At 37.7% G+C, this 17,573-nt stretch overlaps 1 protein-coding gene across 2 annotated transcripts in view; it reads right to left on the bottom strand.

Moving 5' to 3' along the window:
• Grid2 (glutamate ionotropic receptor delta type subunit 2) overlaps nt 1-17,573 on the bottom strand; it is a 1,417,491-nt gene that overhangs the window by 686,682 nt on the left and 713,236 nt on the right. For both annotated transcript variants that reach the window (XM_042273420.2, XM_042273418.2), the window contains exon 4: nt 14,544-14,749. In XM_042273420.2, the coding sequence (XP_042129354.1) occupies nt 14,544-14,749 (206 nt within the window). The remainder of the gene's footprint in view (nt 1-14,543; nt 14,750-17,573) is intronic.

Genomic DNA, 17,573 nt, shown 5'->3' with positions numbered 1-17,573 from the left:
GGTCGTGGTCTTATTCTAGCCTGGTGGGATTAACCTATGGTGTAGGCTTTGAAGTTTAGCATACAAAGACTGCTGTTTTGAAGATTACAGTCCAATGAAGAACAGTGGTAATGAGAAGATTGGTAATAAAGTTTCAGGGCATAAAAATCACAAATATGTTTCCACTGAACAAAGTTATAAATGTAATTCAATTAGCCATGAGGATATTTTCCGGGTGCTTTTTAAAAATACTGTTTAGTTTTCGTTTCTATAAGTGTTATCTGTTTTTCTCTTTCAGAGTAAATATAAAGTGGTTGTTTCATTTAGGATGTACTAACATTTTAAGGAGTGATTTAATTTTGCACAGAGACCTTCAACATAGCTTATATCACGGCAACTCTCCGAAATCACATTATGTCCTAAAATGTGTCCTGATGGGATCCAGCACTCTACGGCTCCAGAAGTTTAATTCTCCAAGAATATATCAGAACATTTTGGAGTTGACAACATGCTGTCTTAGTTAGTGTCTTTTAAAAATTCAGTGGGATATAATCTAACCTCCTGCCTTACTGTGTACTACGTGAAATGGTGTAGTCAAATCTGGTGTGGCTTCCAGCCTTATTATCTAGGTGGAGACATTAACTTGAGCTATATCCTATCAAGTCTCCCCTCTCTGTGTGTGCTAAAGACCATGTAGAAAGGGACTTAAATAAACACATACACACACAGCATACCACATGTAAAATAAATACATTAGTAGTTTTTCTACCAGAATACAATGAATCACTGCAGTTGACTTAACTAATGGACCAATGCTAATGAAAATGCTTGGAAGTGTGGTTGGGTTGGGGTCATGCTTTGCTATGCTGAGAAAACAGCAAATGCTTGGAAATGGTGTTGATAATAGCAGGATGTGAGACCCCTTTGAAGACCCTAGTTATTGGCTACATCTCAGTGCTGGAACTCTTGCAGAAAGGTGAAAGGAGATGTGAGTTTTGAAAAGCTACAGGGATCCTGCAGTTTAGAAAACCAGTGTTCCAAACCTTCAGCTAGTGCACATCACCAGGCAATGGCTCCTTTATTATTATCTCAGTGATGAATCTGCCTCAGGCAGGTAGGCCAGGCAATGCAATTAGATAGTATTTGAAATGCAGTCAGGTAGACACACTAATTGCTAGATTCTTCAGCTCCTTATACCCTATATGGAAGGAAACTCATTTATGTTGTCAAACTTAGTCATCATTTAAATTCCTATCAAGTTGTGCTTTTCTTTCTAAGTTTGCCTGCTTGGTCCTTTCCCATCCTGTCTCCTCATCTACACCTCCCCTCCCATCTTGTCTCCCCTCTTTCCCTCCTATCCCCCTTTCTCTCTTCCCTTCTCCTTCCTTCCCTTCTGCTTTTCTCCCTTTTTTTTCCAAGATAAATTCAATACATAAAGCAGGCTGGCCTGCTAGGTTAGTGGGCTTATCTTGTAGCTTTATATTGCTTTTAAGGCCATCATTTTATCTTGAGAAAGAACAGGAATGATGGAAGGTGCTGGGTAATTCACGACCACCCTGGGGTTTACACCAAAAGTAGTTACAGAAATGCAAACCTTAGGTTCTATTTCACAAAGTCAGTGTCTGTTTTGAAATTGAGATTCTAACAAAAGTTTGTGATGCCTTTTTGTACACAGAGCTAAGGTCAAGCGAGTAGGCCAAGTTGTAAATAGCTTTCAAGTACTCCTTGACTTATAAGGAAAGTGTGGCTATGGGGAGTAATGTGGCCCATACCCCTTCCTGGAGCCCAGCTTCAAGCCCTGCTGCTAGTTTAGTTCAGCCCCCACAAGCTGGCTGTGGGGATGTTGCCATTGCCTTCTGTTTCCTGTGTAAGCCCAGGGTGAGAATGACTGGCATATTGTATCTCCAGATCAAGCAGTATCAGCAGTATTCTTTTGTTCTGCAAGCTCACGTTCAACATATCTAGTGAACTTGTCATGTTAACAATGAAGTATTATCTCATGAGTCACTGGGATTCTAAAATCTTTCACTCCCATGTTACTTCATGGCATAATACATGATATCTGCAGTCCAAACACTCTGTTTCTACCTATGCTAATGGTCACTAGCATGAAACTATATATATGAATAATCGTCACAATTAATCCTTCCATTATTTCACAGTTTCATTTGTGGGGGAGAGTAGTAGATATCTTGAGAAAGTGTCTTGTTAGAAAGCACAGGTAACTTTAGATGCTATGATCTACCTGACTCAGTCTTCTCACTAATGAGATTATCAAAATGCACCATCACACTATGTCTATGCTGTATTGGAGATCAATCCCAAGACTTGCTGCATTCTAGGTAAACATTTAGCAACTGAGCTAGACACCCTCACCTCAAACACACCAAGACCATTCGTTAATAAATACTATGATGCATTCCTTCTCATGCATAGCATATCCATCCCAGACTGTTACTACAAAAGAAGGAACTGGAATACCTGACCCTACGAAATTATTTATGAGTACTTGGTACTGTGAACTTTGTGCATAGGACACTGTTGAAAATATCCACCAACCTCCCAAACAAAACAAACCCCCCAAATGCATACATATGGTTTGGCTATTACTTGCTGAAGGAAATGTAGTCCTACAATGTGTGTTTGATTCAGGTTTCTTATCTGTAAAACGGGACCAAACACTGAATTAGCTGAATAGGCATGTGGTGACTATGAAGTGTACAAACATAAAACTCAAAACAGTGTCCAGAATAGAAGAAAAATGTTTTGACTGTCAGCTCATAGTCTGACAGCTACTTCACACCATTTAGAGTTGACTCATTTCTTGCTGCCAATTAGTCTCTCTCTCTCTCTCTCTCTCTCTCTCTCTCTCTCTCTCTCTCTCTCTCTCTCTCTCTCTCTCATACACACACAAATATACACATGTATACCTCCCCCGACATATATACATATTCTCTTCGCTTCTTCACTCATTTAATATTCCAAAATATTAGTCATACTCACCATCAGATGGCATGTTCCAGATGGCACATTTAGAGATCATGTTAAATGCTCTTTTATAGAGTTAAATGCTAGTTGGAAATAAACAACACTCTTAAAAATGTATTTCATGATGAAAATATTTTAAAATAGTACAGTAACTTGGAAAGTGATTTTTTAGGTAAAAATATAAAGTAAAATGCAAATAAACATCTCCTTAATCTAGATAGACACATTTTTTGAACAGAATTCCTTTAGCTTCTCATCTGTGGGAAGACAGTTCTGCTGATCCAATTTCACCCGAGTGTTTTGAGAGTATACAAGATAGTTTATTACAGTGTTGTGTTAAAAAATATATACACTCAGAAAATGTATTCATAAGAACACTGTTTGTAATGAACAAAATGCAAAAATACTTCACAGAAGTTGTGCAGATAGTGGAGTATAGAACAATTATGCTTTGTGTCAATCAACATGAATGGTGTTACCCTACTTCATCATGACTGAATCTCACACACACAAAGCTGAGCAGAAAAAAAGCAGGGAAACAATATGAACTGCATGCTTCTATTCGCACACAGCCTAAAAACAAGCTCAAGCGAATATGTTGTGAAAAGTCAGCATGCCTAAAGGGTTATAGCCATGGGGACACAGGAGGGGAAGCTGGGCACACGAGGTTGGTTCAGGTCCATTATCTGGATGCTGGTCATAATGAAACCTTTTGAGCTGAAATTTATAATTTATGCTGTACTGTTTACAAATAAGTCATTAAGAAAATGCACAGTAGCAATCTATGAACATATATTCCTAAACTTTCCTGCTATAGATATCTTTTGATAACATTGTTATCAAATGTTCTTTTAAAAATGTAATTATAATGAATTTATCTTTAAAATTTGAATTTAATGTCTTCAAATAATCTCTTTTTGGAAAATACTAGTTTTTTTTTTTTTTTTTTTAAAAGAGAAAGCCGAGAGGTCAGAGCTCAGAGATAAAATCTTACCTCCTGCAGTGCTCCTAACTTCCCCGAGAGAGGGAGGTACTTCCTGTGTCCCTGTTTAAATAATCTTTCTGTTCTGCCTTCTCATTGGTTGTAAACCCAACCACATGACTGCCTCATCACTGCCTGTAAGTACCGCCCTCCAGGTCTTAAAGGCGAATGTCTCCAATACTGGCTGTATACCTGAACACACAGAAATCTACCTAGCTCTTCTAACCACCACGCTCTTACTATGGCTCTAATAGCTCTGACCCCAGGGCAACTTTATTTATTAACATAAAATTAAAATAACATTTCAGTACAAACAAAATATCACCACATTTCCCCTTTTCTATTTTAATAAAAAGAAAAAAGGCAAAAGGTTATAACTAACAAAAGAAAAACTATATAGAAAAGTACAGTAACTATATACAATATATACAAGTAACAAATACCTAAAAGATGTCTAGTCCATTTGTATTTGACAAATCAGAGAAAATAATTCCCTTACAGTGTCCTTTTCTTCGAAGGCAGCTGAACAGGCAGTGGGCCAATGGCTTCTGTTGTGCAATGGAACAGCAACTGAAAGCTCACGCCTCTTAATAGTAGACTGGCATTTAATATAGATATGTGGAGAAGAAGAGGATGCTGAGATGAAGCCATATATACACAGCCAAGAAGAATGGACAGCTGAATTAAAAAACCGTCAACAATTTCCAGAATTTAAAATCCTGAATCATGACATGACACTAGTGGAATTCAGGTGTTTCTGGTACATGGACTGCTCTCACCCAATGTGAGGTTGAACTGTTGACCTTGTGTACAATCTACTTTACAAATGAGTCTGTCAGATACGATAAGCCTATAGGCTGAAGATGATGCCCCAACACTGCGGAGAAACCTCAGGTGACTGTCCAGGCAGCTGGCTGTTTCTGTCAACTCACAAAATTTTTGGAAGTTGCTTTTGTGCACTTCCTGCTTTTATTTTTGTTAGTTAATATTATTTCCTTCTTGGGTCTCTGAGGGAGTTGAAGATTAGTTAGTTATAGTTGAAGATTAATTAGGATAGAAAGTGAATTAGATACATTTTGGACTTACTAAAATAGGAAAATACTAGTTTTTTAAATAGTGTTAGATAACTATTATAGTAATTTGAGAGGAGAGTTTTGATGACTAGAGATCTTTCTACATCTATTGGATGAGTTACCTTCATTTGTTTCTTAATCTTCCCTTGGGCTTATTTCTAGAAGGGTGCTAATATATTTAAAAAAGAACTATTCCTTTTTATTATTTGACAAATCAAAATTCTTCCATGACTTAGATATAATACAATACAATGAAAACTATTTTATAAAGCAAGTTTAAGGAATAAGTTTCATTATTCTTATTGTAGAGTAAAAGAACTTTCTGTAACACTAAGGTCCATGTCTGAAATTCTGACAAAGAAAAATCCAAATTGGAAATGATATCCATTGTCACATACATAATAAATCTTCTTGCTTCCAAAGTATTGAATTATTTAGACAAGGTCTCAATAAATTGTTCCAGGATGGCCTCAACTTTACTATGTAAATTTAGCCCAAACTCATAGCCATTCTCCTGCGTCAGTCTCCTCAGTACTGGGATTATAGATATGGACCCATCCTCCTGCGTCAGTCTCTCCAGTACTGGGATTATAGGTATGTGCTATCATACCTGAGTTTTGATATTTCTCATGAAATTGGAAACAAAATATCCTTGGTTAAAACATCTTAGTTTATGTAAGCAATGGTTGTTATTTCTACCAAGATTTTATCTCACAAATAGTGAGATAGTGACACACTATTCCTACATAAAACTTTGATCTGAAAACATCATCTCAGCCCATACCTAAATCAAACCACAAGACCCCTCTGGTCTCAACATACTCATTTCAAGGACATTTACAGGCACACCCAGATAAGACTTCTGTTTGGAAGCGATGGAAGGTGGATTTTCTCAGCTGCACATAACTGCAATCTTTGTTAAAGCTTTGAAGCTCCTGAATGAGAGGTGGAGCACTAGCTGCAGATATTTAATGTATTAACTGTCTAAGACTTCAAAGGAAGGATGATTAACTCAGTGACACACAACTGCTCCAGGGACAGGAAAAAAAAAATAAAAGCAGCAAACACAATTCATATGCCTATTTTTTCCCATAGTAATTAAATGACAATGGTAAGTGAGCAATTTCTTTTCTAAAACTCATTTAAAAATACTTTTAAGCTGGAATTTCCCTTGAACACTCATTTAACTTCCTATGCCAGCTCGTACCACACAGCAGCGATGGAGCTGGAAGCCTCGCTATTCTCCAAGAGCAGAGCATCACTCATCTGCCTCTCTCAGTCTAAGGTGCTAACTGGACTTGGCTGGCATCCTGCCCTAGTCCTAACCTCTTCTTCCTCCACCTTTCCTATTATCCCAATCCATCCAACCCCTTCTAGCTGCATTTGCCTTTCTATCCATCATGTGCTAAGTCACTTTTACAAATACTTCTCTCAGCATCTGATACTCATGTACCACTTTGACCTCCTAACAGGTAGCTTACTGGTTTCAAACTCTGATTCCCCCCAACCATTAATTATCCTTCTGAAGTAGCTAAGGAGTTGGACACTGTAGGAGGGAATGATGACATGGTGGCTACATCTGCACAGGACTTTAATTTACCAGCTGTGAGTTACAAAGTTGTCAAAGTTATAAATCCAAGATGTCACAGCTTACAATTTCTTAAAAATTATAAAATTGGTTCTTAAAATAATAATAAAATTATTTACTATGATTAGTGAGACAGGGTCTCACCATGTAGCCCTGGCTGACATGGAACTTCATGAGATCTACTTGCTTTTGCCTCCTGTTTATTAAGATTAGAGGCATAAACTACCACACCAGGCAAAAAAATGGTTTGTTAGTCCCTTTTAATGTATATAAGCTTAAATCTCTAGGAATCTGAAAGTTGGTGTCATTTTGGAATATCCAACTCAAGACAGTTAAAGGGCATGATTCCCTAATCCTATGAAAATGTACAGACTGGAGAGGTCTGTAAGACAGCAACCCTGACAGGGAAAAGAGGCCCTCAGGAAAATATTTGCAATAAATGACAAAAAAGTGAAAAGCAGAGAAAATGGTGCTTCTTGAGAATCTGGAGGCTGAAGGGGAGGACTACACACTACCAGAAGGAGCAGTGGCTATGCAAGGCACTCTGTGCTGTGTGCAAGACAGAGGTTCTCAGGGTTACCCATGCCAGCCAAGCAGAGGGTAAGAGGCAGTGCATTGTGGAAAAGAAATGAGAGTACAGAAGGTTCCTGTCACTCCTGTCCATGCGTCCTGTAAGACCCTTGGAACACTGACTCTTCCTGTTAGTGACTCTTATTATTGCTTATAATAGAAACACAGGACCTCATTCCTATAAGCTCTGCGTCTACACATGTCCATGGGAAGCCACTTTATTACGTATTGTTAGTTTGTTAACACTGAACTCATGGAAAACAGTACCATAACTCAAGCCTGACCTCAGGTATTCTCTTGGAGAAGCATTGCAATGCTCTGTTGAGTTTAGGGGCATGAGTCAGCACCTCAGCACTGTACACACACACACACACACACACACACACACACACACACACACACCCCACACACACGCTCATAGGCATGCACATGCATGCATTTCATAAAGTACTCAAGAGACTGTTGAGGGGATGCTCATTTAGAGTTTGAGACTGAAAAGCAAATAAGCAAAGTGGCTTTGTTTGACTTTAGTTAAGAACAGGGGCTGTTGAAAAGGCAACTTTTGTGGCTCTAGTATTGATTTCTTATGAGTAGCAAATATGTAAACCCATAATCAGTAAACAAGAAACACTGAGAGTTATATACTCTTATTTGCAAAAATCCCTGAACGTGACTTCACCCTTTTATAAAAACAAACAAACAAAAAAATCAACAACAAAATAGCCTTATCTCCTTTAAACCAAAACAAACAAAACCAAACCCACAACTACAACAACAACAATAAGTGGTGTAGGCCTGGGGAGATGGCTCAGAAGTAAAAAACTTGTACTGCTCTTGCAGAGAAACCAAGTTCAATTTCAGGCATCACAAATACCTGTAACTACAGTTTCCAGGGATCAGACACTTCTGCCCTCTATGAATACCTGCACTCACATGTACAAACTCTCATGCAGAAATACATGCACACAGATTATTTTTAAAACATGAATTAGAACCACTAATATTGGTATGATTCCTTTAAAGTGAAGACAAAATATGTCACATATGCAAACCTTTAGCAATATCTTTTGAAAAAAGAAAATCTCCCATTTGTTTAATTGGAGTAGTTGAGCACCAGAATACAGTGAGCCAATGCTGGTGTTGTTCTGAATTACAGGACATTTAACATGGCCATTCATAACTAGCCAAACTATCCATTTTTCATTTAAAACAAACATGTTTTTGAAGATTTATTTTTAATTTTTATATGTATGCATGTTTTGCCTGCATTTGCCTGTGAGCACCATGTGTGTGTCTGGGGTCCAAGGAACCAGATGTGGTTGTCAAGATCTCCTGGAACTGGAGTTAAGGACAGCTGTGAGTACTAAGAACTGAACCTGGGTCTACTGTAAGAACAGAAAGTGGTCTTAGTCACAGAACTATATCTCCAGCAGCAAGAACAAGTACCTTTTTTAAAATAAAAATAATAAATGCTGTTTAGTATACCCTTGTTTTTAAGAAGGCACTTGAAGATATTCCACAAAGGGAGGAAAGAGAGAGAGAGGGGGGCATTGTAATTAATGGGATTCAGCACATCGGCTCTGAAATGAATGATGAAACAAAGGAAGAAAAGGAACCAGAGGAAGGAAGCTTCCAGTCAGGAATCAGGAGAGGTTCAAGTAAGGACAAGACTTCAGAGTTTCTGTAGCCAACAAAAATAAAAGAAAATTAATAGTGAAAACGAAAAGCTAGAGGCTGAGTGAGAAAGTTCAGTAAAATGTGTCTTAATCCTGTTGTGACATAAATGCAATTTACGAAGATAAAGGGGTAAGCACATTCGTACATTTTTATCTTGTATCATAAACTTTAGCAAAGACATAAAAATGCATTTACTGTTGCAAAGTCAGAAACAGGTATTTCTAACACTATATGAGTAAGGGTGTGCATGTTTGAGTAGGAGTGTGGGAGGATAATAAAGTATCTTTGTGGACCCTACACTGCATAGAATAGATGGCTTAGCAATAATGACTTAGAAATGTATTGCGACTCCGTTCACGGGTAGTGCAGATGTGGGTGATGCACTCAATTTGCATTTATCATATCATAAAGAGAATAAGAATGAAACAAGATAATAAGCTGACTAAAATGGAAATTAAGCTACAGATACAGCTAGCAATGAGGTATTATATAACCACTAAAACTATAAGTGACATTTCACAGATACCTATGGAGTAATATCTTTTTTTTTTTTTTTTTTTTTTTTTTTTTTTTTTGGTTTTTCGAGACAGGGTTTCTCTGTGTAGCTTTGCGCCTTTCCTGGAACTCACTTGGTAGCCCAGGCTGGCCTCGAACTCACAGAGATCCGCCTGGCTCTGCCTCCCGAGTGCTGGGATTAAAGGCGTGCGCCACCACCGCCCGGCTGGAGTAATATCTTGAAAGTGATTAAGACAAAGGTATACAGGGAATGTATGTATAGTAAGCATATGACTGTATTCATTAAAGGGAATGAAAGTTCTTGGTGTGTTTATGTGTTTGTGCTGATTCATCTGAAATGCCAAGGGAGACACATTATTTGTTTCAAGAGAAGGAAATAGTCTCTGAACATCAGTGGCAGGTGGTTTTTCTTTTAGAGATTTAACATTTTAAATGATATGAGTCTATAGAATACTCTAAAAGTAAATAAAAGTTAAAAACTATAAATGTTATTCTTTCTGACAGTGATGATCAAAATGAGAGATGCAGAAGGCAGGAAACATTTTCCAATGTGCAAACCTTCAGACAAATGATATCTTTTACCTCTGTCCCACACACATGCTTGCGCTGTCTGAACTGTGATTTGTTCTACATTGCTGCTCTGACAAATTGTTATTCATCTTTCAAGATTCTTATGGAGACTCTGAATCTGTGTCTACCCTACCTCTTTGTAAAGCTAGTTCTATCCCTCACTGTTACTTTCCTTGTTTTAATTTACTTAGTCCTAAGCCTGCCTTCTCCACTGCATATTAATTTGGAACATAGTCTCTGAATGCAAAGCTACTGACAGTGGAGTTAGCTGCCCTCAGCAGTGACATGGTCAGGTCAGTCTCCTCCCAAAGAGGTCAGCACACCCCAGGAAAGAGGAATCCTGGCACCATGGTGGCCTCTGAGAACAGCTGGCTGAGAAGCAGGCAGGACTAGGCCAGTTCGAGAGTACACAGTGAGTGCAGGAGAGAATGAGTTAGCCGGGACTGTCCTTGCCGTCACCTTTGCTCAGCTTGACTATGGGATAGACATCTGCACAAAGGAGGTGTTGGTATGGAAAAATATATCCAAGTGAGAGACAATAGAGAATTCTTGAAGGAAAAATCATGAGCAAAGATGTTGTGTGTTTATGAACAAACAAGAAAGCATTAAATTATTATAGAAATTTAAGATCACAAAGACTGATCAAAGTAAGAATTAAAAAAAAATGATGATGAGTGGTGTTGAAACTGATTGTCAGCAATACAGCAAGGGCAGAGAAGCTCCTTTAACTAAGTCTGAACAGACTTCATCTACCTACCAGCAATGGTAGGCCACTGGTCCTACAAAGCTTCTCTGCTAAGGGTCAGAAACTCTGGGCCCTCACCATGTCAGTGTTCTTCCACCATTCACCCCTTCTATACCCCACTATTTGATAGTTGCTGCCCCAAGACTATATAAGATATATACAACATATTGTGTTGTATCTTAACAATGAAACATCTTCTGTTTCTGCTATTCATCACATAGTGTAAAAATGCTTACATTTTCATCACTCAACTTTTCAACTGAATATGCAAAACACACCAGTCCATTTTCTTTCCCTGACTCTTCACAGCTCTATTGTATCTCTCACCCCCAGTTTTTCTTTTGTCCCTGTGTCCCTGCTGATTAGAATGTCCTCTGTCCTTTGTCTGATATGCAACCAAAGGAATATCTCCTTCAGGACTCTGCTCAGGAGAAGCTCTGTCAACATTCCCACTATCACACTCCAGCTCTGCAGAAGACAGAGAGTAGCTCTCCTTTCCCAAGGTGGCAATGTGCAAATGCATGGGCTCTGCCATGCCTGTACCCCACTGAAGGTGGCTACTCTCGGTTCTTCCCTTGCCCCACACTAGAAGGTGGCAAGGTGCAAAGTTGTGGGCTCTGCCATGCCTGTACCCTGCTGAAGATGGCTACTCTCGGTTCTTCCCTTGCACAGCACCAGAAGGTTGAAGAAAGGTCCTAGATCTGCATGGCATCATCTCATTAGTGTCTAGGAGAATGTCTAGGATACAACAGATGCCAAATCTATGCGTATTCAAAAACAAAAACAAAAAAGGGAAAAACCCAACAGCTTTAGCTTTGCCATTTATCATGGACTTCAGTGATGACCTTACTTAAACCCTTTCTGGAAACCTCCATTAAGTATATTAGTGGCAGATTGCTTGGTATCAGTCTCAAACTTATCACTTTCTGGTTGTGTCATACTGATACAAGCCTATTTCCTCTGTCATATTGTTATGTCCATTAATAATATCTGTTATTTGATAAGTTGTATCAAGGTAAAATGAGGTGATTAGGGTGAGCCCTAATCCAAAGTGCCTGCTTCCCTTCACAAACTGAAGTCAGCACATATCTGCAGAAGGACAATGCCAAGGAACATGAGGAAAATATAGACACTTCTACCCCAGACAGAAGGCTGTCAGTATTGCAAAGAGTGCTCAGAATGAAGTCAGACTGTCAGTTCATTGGTTTGGCACATGTAGACCTCAGACTGTGAGGTAGTCTATTTGCATTGTTGGAGGAAATCATATTTGATTAGTGAACCTCTAGCAAACTAATACTGCACCACTGTCTCCTGGGACCCAGTTTAAAATGCTCAAATTTTGTGATTCCCAGTTCCTAGCTATTGCAACTTTGATAATCGCCACTAAGTGACTCTTACTCATTTAGCCATATGTCCCACAACCACCAGGGACATAGAGGTCTTTACCTCTTCTCCCAGAGGAGAGCTATTATTCCCCTTGTCTCCCCATCTATGGAATATGCATAGCACATGTCCCGAGCATGCCATCCCTTTCCAGTTCATGATTTGCAAGGCCTTCTCCTATTATATGCCTAACTGTAATCAAGTCCTATGTCATTGTTCCTCTTCATGTCATTTTTCAATTTAGGAGGCATGTTTAAGTATTTGTTGTATGCCAGGCTAGTATGTAATAGAAAAGAAATAAATTCTAGATATTACTTTGTTGTTGTTTTTGAGACAGGGTTTCTCTGTGTAGCTTTGGAACCTTTCCTGAAATTCACTCTGTAGCCCAGGCTAGCCTTGAACTCATGGAAATCTGACTGCTTCTGCCTCCCCAAGTGCTGGGATTAAAGGTGTGCACCACCACCGCCCGGCAACATTACTTTTTTAAAAAAACATTTTCTGGTTGTCAGATCTCACCAGGTACTTTTGGGGGCTTATTATGATATAATTTTATCAATTTGTATTATACAGTTCATATATTGAATTCAACATATTCTCATTTCTTTGATCATCAAATGGAGTCTCAAAACATTAAATAATATCCATGTATAATGTGACCATAATGGATCTCAGATGAACTTCATCTATCTCTTCTAGGATTTCTCCCTGTGAATTTATACCCGTGTTATAAAGTCCATATCAAGTATGCCTTGTTCATAAGATCTCTGATCACCCTGGACAGAAATATCAGAGATACTTCAACTTTGTTATTCATTATTCCAGTTTATATTTTATGCCTCTATATACTCTCTGTCAATTTTCTAGAAGACTTCATACTTTTGAAATGCTGCAGTTTGCATTTAAAGTGTCCCTTGAGGCTGATTTAACAAATACTTAGTCCTAAATGCAATGTTCAAAAGGGGAATGATCATGCAGTGTGGGCTTTACTTCATCATTGGATTAATCCTGGACTCTTCTTTGGTAGCATTATTGCAAGAAAAAGAAACTTTTCAAGCTGGGACCTAGTGGGAGGAAATATTTGATGTTAACTGTTAATACATTTTGTTATAACAATCTGTTAACAGATTTTGTTATGCAACTTTGAAGGTCACAGAGGGGAATTTTATTGGAGACTACACCTTTTCCTAAGCCTGTTTCTGGGCCTTCCTGCTTCCTGCCCATAATGAGATGAGCAGATTTCTTTGACCACCTGTGCCCAAACATGGTGCTCAGCTTCGCTCAGTCCTAGAGCTCATGGATTGAACACCTCTGGAACTGGGAGACCAACTTATCCTTCATGCTCTAAGGTTCTTTTTCTCAGACACCTTGTCACAAATGGAAAAGGTGAATAACACATGAATCAAAGGGCCAACTATAAAATAGAATATGTTTTTCTATTACAGAAAAGTCTAGTCTTCAGTGGGAATTCATCATTTGCGAAACCCAAGGTCAAAGTTCTCGCTTGTGTTTAAATTTACATAGCAAAATCTACATGAAAGTCAACTGGTATTAGTTGTCCAGAATGTAATAATTTGTATTCTGTTTCAAAATCCTTAATAGGCACCAAATTATATAGTATCAAAGAACACATTCTAAGTTGAAATATTACACTGAGTTTAAATAGTTAATGGAATAAACATAGGAAAATGAAGAGAAAAATACACCAATTAAAGTCCACAAAGCTAAAAAACAGTATGTGAAAGTATGTAATGAAATGAACAATTCTATCATTAAGTGAAATTATACACTTAACTAAGGTTAAAAAAAAGGCAAGGGTCTTTTGCACATCAATCACAAACATTTTAGGATACAGAAAAACTATCTGAATTACTACAATCTCACTAGTACTTTTACTAAATTTTATTATATCTATCCACATTAACAGATACAATTAACATTTGTAGACATGACATCACAATATGCTGAGTGGCCAGCACTTTGCAGAGTTTCAAAGAGTTTTAATTGTTTGTCTTGGTACAGATTCCCAGAGCAGAAGTGGAGCTGTGGTGTGTTTTGTGGAATCATTTTGCTTTGGCAATCAGAGTCTGATTCTAGTAAATCTTTTCTCAGAAATACAATTTTAACTTGCAGTAACAACATCAACAACATGAAAGGCTTAGCTGCACACTTGTGAATCCAGTCATGAATTTGCTAGATTCATTCAGGTCAACAGCACTTTGAAAACCCATAAGATTTCTGAAACTTGTCCTGGCCATGTGCCTAAATATAAAAGTACAGACATCCTAGTAATTAGCTGGGCAATATGGGGTAAATGAGATGAGCAAGCAATTCACCCTGTGTCCTCCATTAGTGATAATGAGAGCTGTGGAGTTAATCCTCTCTCTCTTCCTTTTGTTTTCATGTCCTTTGCAGGGTCCATTCCAAAGCATTTGCTTTTTGTCCCATGCCCCACCCAGGACAATACTTACTTACCTCACTTATGAAGGATTTGGCTGTGGCAGGATTCATAACAAGGATGGCTCTCCTAAGAGTGTCTCGGTAGCGATTCAACTCCTCTATCCTCATAGTGTCAAAGAGGGTGGTGATCATTTTATTGATATTGTTTTCCACCTTTTGAAGGGCAACGTCCATTCCCTGCTGGGATACTTTGTCCAAAAATTCCTGTATCCCACGGATATCTAGGAACATTACAACACAGGAGAAAAGAGTCTTTTCACTTCTGAGCAGTTTCTTGTTCAACAAGGCATACATTCTCAGATTTATTTATGATTTGGTTTAATTAATATCTTTACATGTAAAAACAGGAATTAATGCAAAGGGATGTATTTCTATCCACTTATCATTCTAAGTTAATTAAATAGTGGGGAAAATTGGTTCATGGTAGATAGGGGTGGAGAAGAGGTTCATCTCAATAAAGCATGGAGAATTTCTTCAGCATTAAAGAGGAATAAACAGAAACAGTGTAGACATTAATTTTGTCTGTTAACAGCTTTAGTACTGAATCTCTTGGTTTTCATGGTGGAAATGGATTATATCTATCACTCAATTTTAGCCTATCTTGGTAAATGAGTTCAAAGTTACCTCTTCAGATGGAGAAATGTTACAGTAGCAATTGGAGACCCATTAACGGAAAACTATTTCCTCTTGATCAAATGAATGAAATCTACCTCTGGCCTGGGTAGAGTCCTGATTTTTCTAACTACACAAAAGGTAATTCAGTTGGGCCCCTTGGTTTAGAGACCATCCTAAGGAAGGAAGTTTCACCTAGTGCCAAAAGAAAGAGATGAGAGGAATAATTATTCCCTTAATTAGGTAAAGTCGTTTCCTCCCCTTTGTGTGGTACAGTCACTACAGGACTGCCAGGATCCTGTTCTATCTCTCCACCTTTTAGCTTCAGGAGGTATAACTTGATTTTCCTCCTTTTTTGTCTCTTTCTTTTGGATGCCAGACAGAGCCTAAGTGTGGTGATATTTTGTTTGTTCTCTAACAAAGCTTGCCTGGAGACAAGAGTGGGGAGCTAGGCCCTAGAGGCCGGGCAGTGGTAGCACACACCTTTAATCCCAGCACTTGGGAGGAGGAAACAGGAAGTGATAAAGCTGGGTGGAAAGAGGAAGTGATGAGGCAGTGTGGAGACAGGAGCACAGCCTTTTCAGTCTGAGGATTCCTAGAGGTAAGAAGTGTTTCTAGTGGCTGGCTGCTCTGCTTCTCTGATCTTTCAGCTTTCACCCTGATATCTGACTCCGGGTTTGCATTACGATACTGAGAATTCACGATACACCTAAGTATATTTTCTCTGGTACTTTGGGCTTTTTTTTTTTGTTTCTTCACTTAAACCATGTAGCTGTTTGTAGAACCTCCACACATAACTCAAAGACATGGTCTTTCTCTGTTTTTCCTGTCCATAGCCCTCCTCTGTGTATAAGAACAGATTTACAGCTTTCCCACCTTCTAGCTTTTCTCTCAAATTCTAATAAAAGTGTCTTTGTGCTTCAAAAATAAACAAAACACACCCCACTCTTTTTCCTTCAATTTCTTATATCATGGAAGCCATTCATGTCATTTATCATAGTCCATAATCACAAAATGTGTTACTATCATTACTGTGCAGAAATTATCTTAGGTCAATTAGAAGGAAGATCACAATTAAAAAGTGAAATTGAAAGAGTGAAATACTGTCATTCATGAAAAATGAATATCACTAAATCAACATTCATAATATAACTAGAATACTTTTGGATGTTTCCTTCCAAGGGTCTCAAGTCACTCGATGCTTACATAAAACAAACTACATGATCAAATATTTAGATCTAATTATCCAGTAGGAGATAATAAGATAATTTATTTTTAGTACTATGGAGGTGGTTTGGAATCATGTGTATAAATAAATTAAAATGTATCTTAAGTATTTTTGAAATTACTACCCAAGGTTTTGAATGTATGGTGACCTTCTAACTATTTATACATCAAATTCAAATATGAAAAGTTCTCAAAATTTTTCAAATCAAAAGTTCTGTGTTCTTTTCATGTTTAAGTAAGGGAAATAAAACACAATGTCAAAAATAATTATCAATAATTTAATTTTATTAGTTCACAACTTAAATTTTTTATTTTGTGCCCATGGCATGAAATTAGGACTTTATCTCAAAATTTCTAATTGTGTGTGATTGCATTCATGCAAAATTTGCCTCATAAGTGAAATAATTAATTTAAAAGCAGTAAGTAAGTTCATATGACAAGAACTAAATAGTTCCCAACATAGAAAGTGATATTTCTGCAAATAAAAATTTGTATTTGCAAAGTTACAAACTGATTTTTAAAATCTGTGCTTTTATGATTGATTTCAGTTTTAAAATTTCACAGTAGTGATATGTTCATCTCTGTGATAATTCTGTCTGTATACAATTTACCTTCCAGTCTATGTTCTTAATTACATTATAAACCTGAGATATCAGTATAAAATGACAAAAGGCTCAGTGGACACAACAGAGCAAGAAACAAAGGTGTGGGAATAATGAAGGTAAACAGCCTAGTCTGAAAATATTTAACAGTACAATGCTGACAGTTGGGCTGGGCAGGGTTCAAATCTAATGAAGCACAGCAGACACAGGTCTATAAATAATATCAGGAGTATGAACACGCAAAGCAGTGTTCTCAAAACTTTGGTGTCAATCACAATCACTTGATAGAATTGAAAAAAACAGCTCGGGTCTATCAGAACTCAGAACATAATTTTAATTTTGAATTCTATGGTTTTAGTCTATTTTTTATTTGAATCACTTAAAGATTCACATATATAAAATATAAAAACAAAAAATACATTGAAAAGGAGCTGAGATCCTCCAGATTGCTCACACTCTGAACTTTGATTCTTACAGTAAATATTGGTGCAACTTGACTCCTTCACTTGAAAATAAAAATGTTTCTTTAACACTATTCACTGTCCAGGCAACATTGGTGCATGCCTTTAATCCCAGTACTTGGGCGGCAGAGGCAGATGGATGT

Source organism: Peromyscus maniculatus, chromosome 3, assembly GCF_049852395.1.
Source record: "Peromyscus maniculatus bairdii isolate BWxNUB_F1_BW_parent chromosome 3, HU_Pman_BW_mat_3.1, whole genome shotgun sequence".
In the NCBI taxonomy this organism is placed as follows: domain Eukaryota; kingdom Metazoa; phylum Chordata; class Mammalia; order Rodentia; family Cricetidae; genus Peromyscus; species Peromyscus maniculatus.
This window is presented reverse-complemented; position numbering and strand designations above follow the sequence as displayed.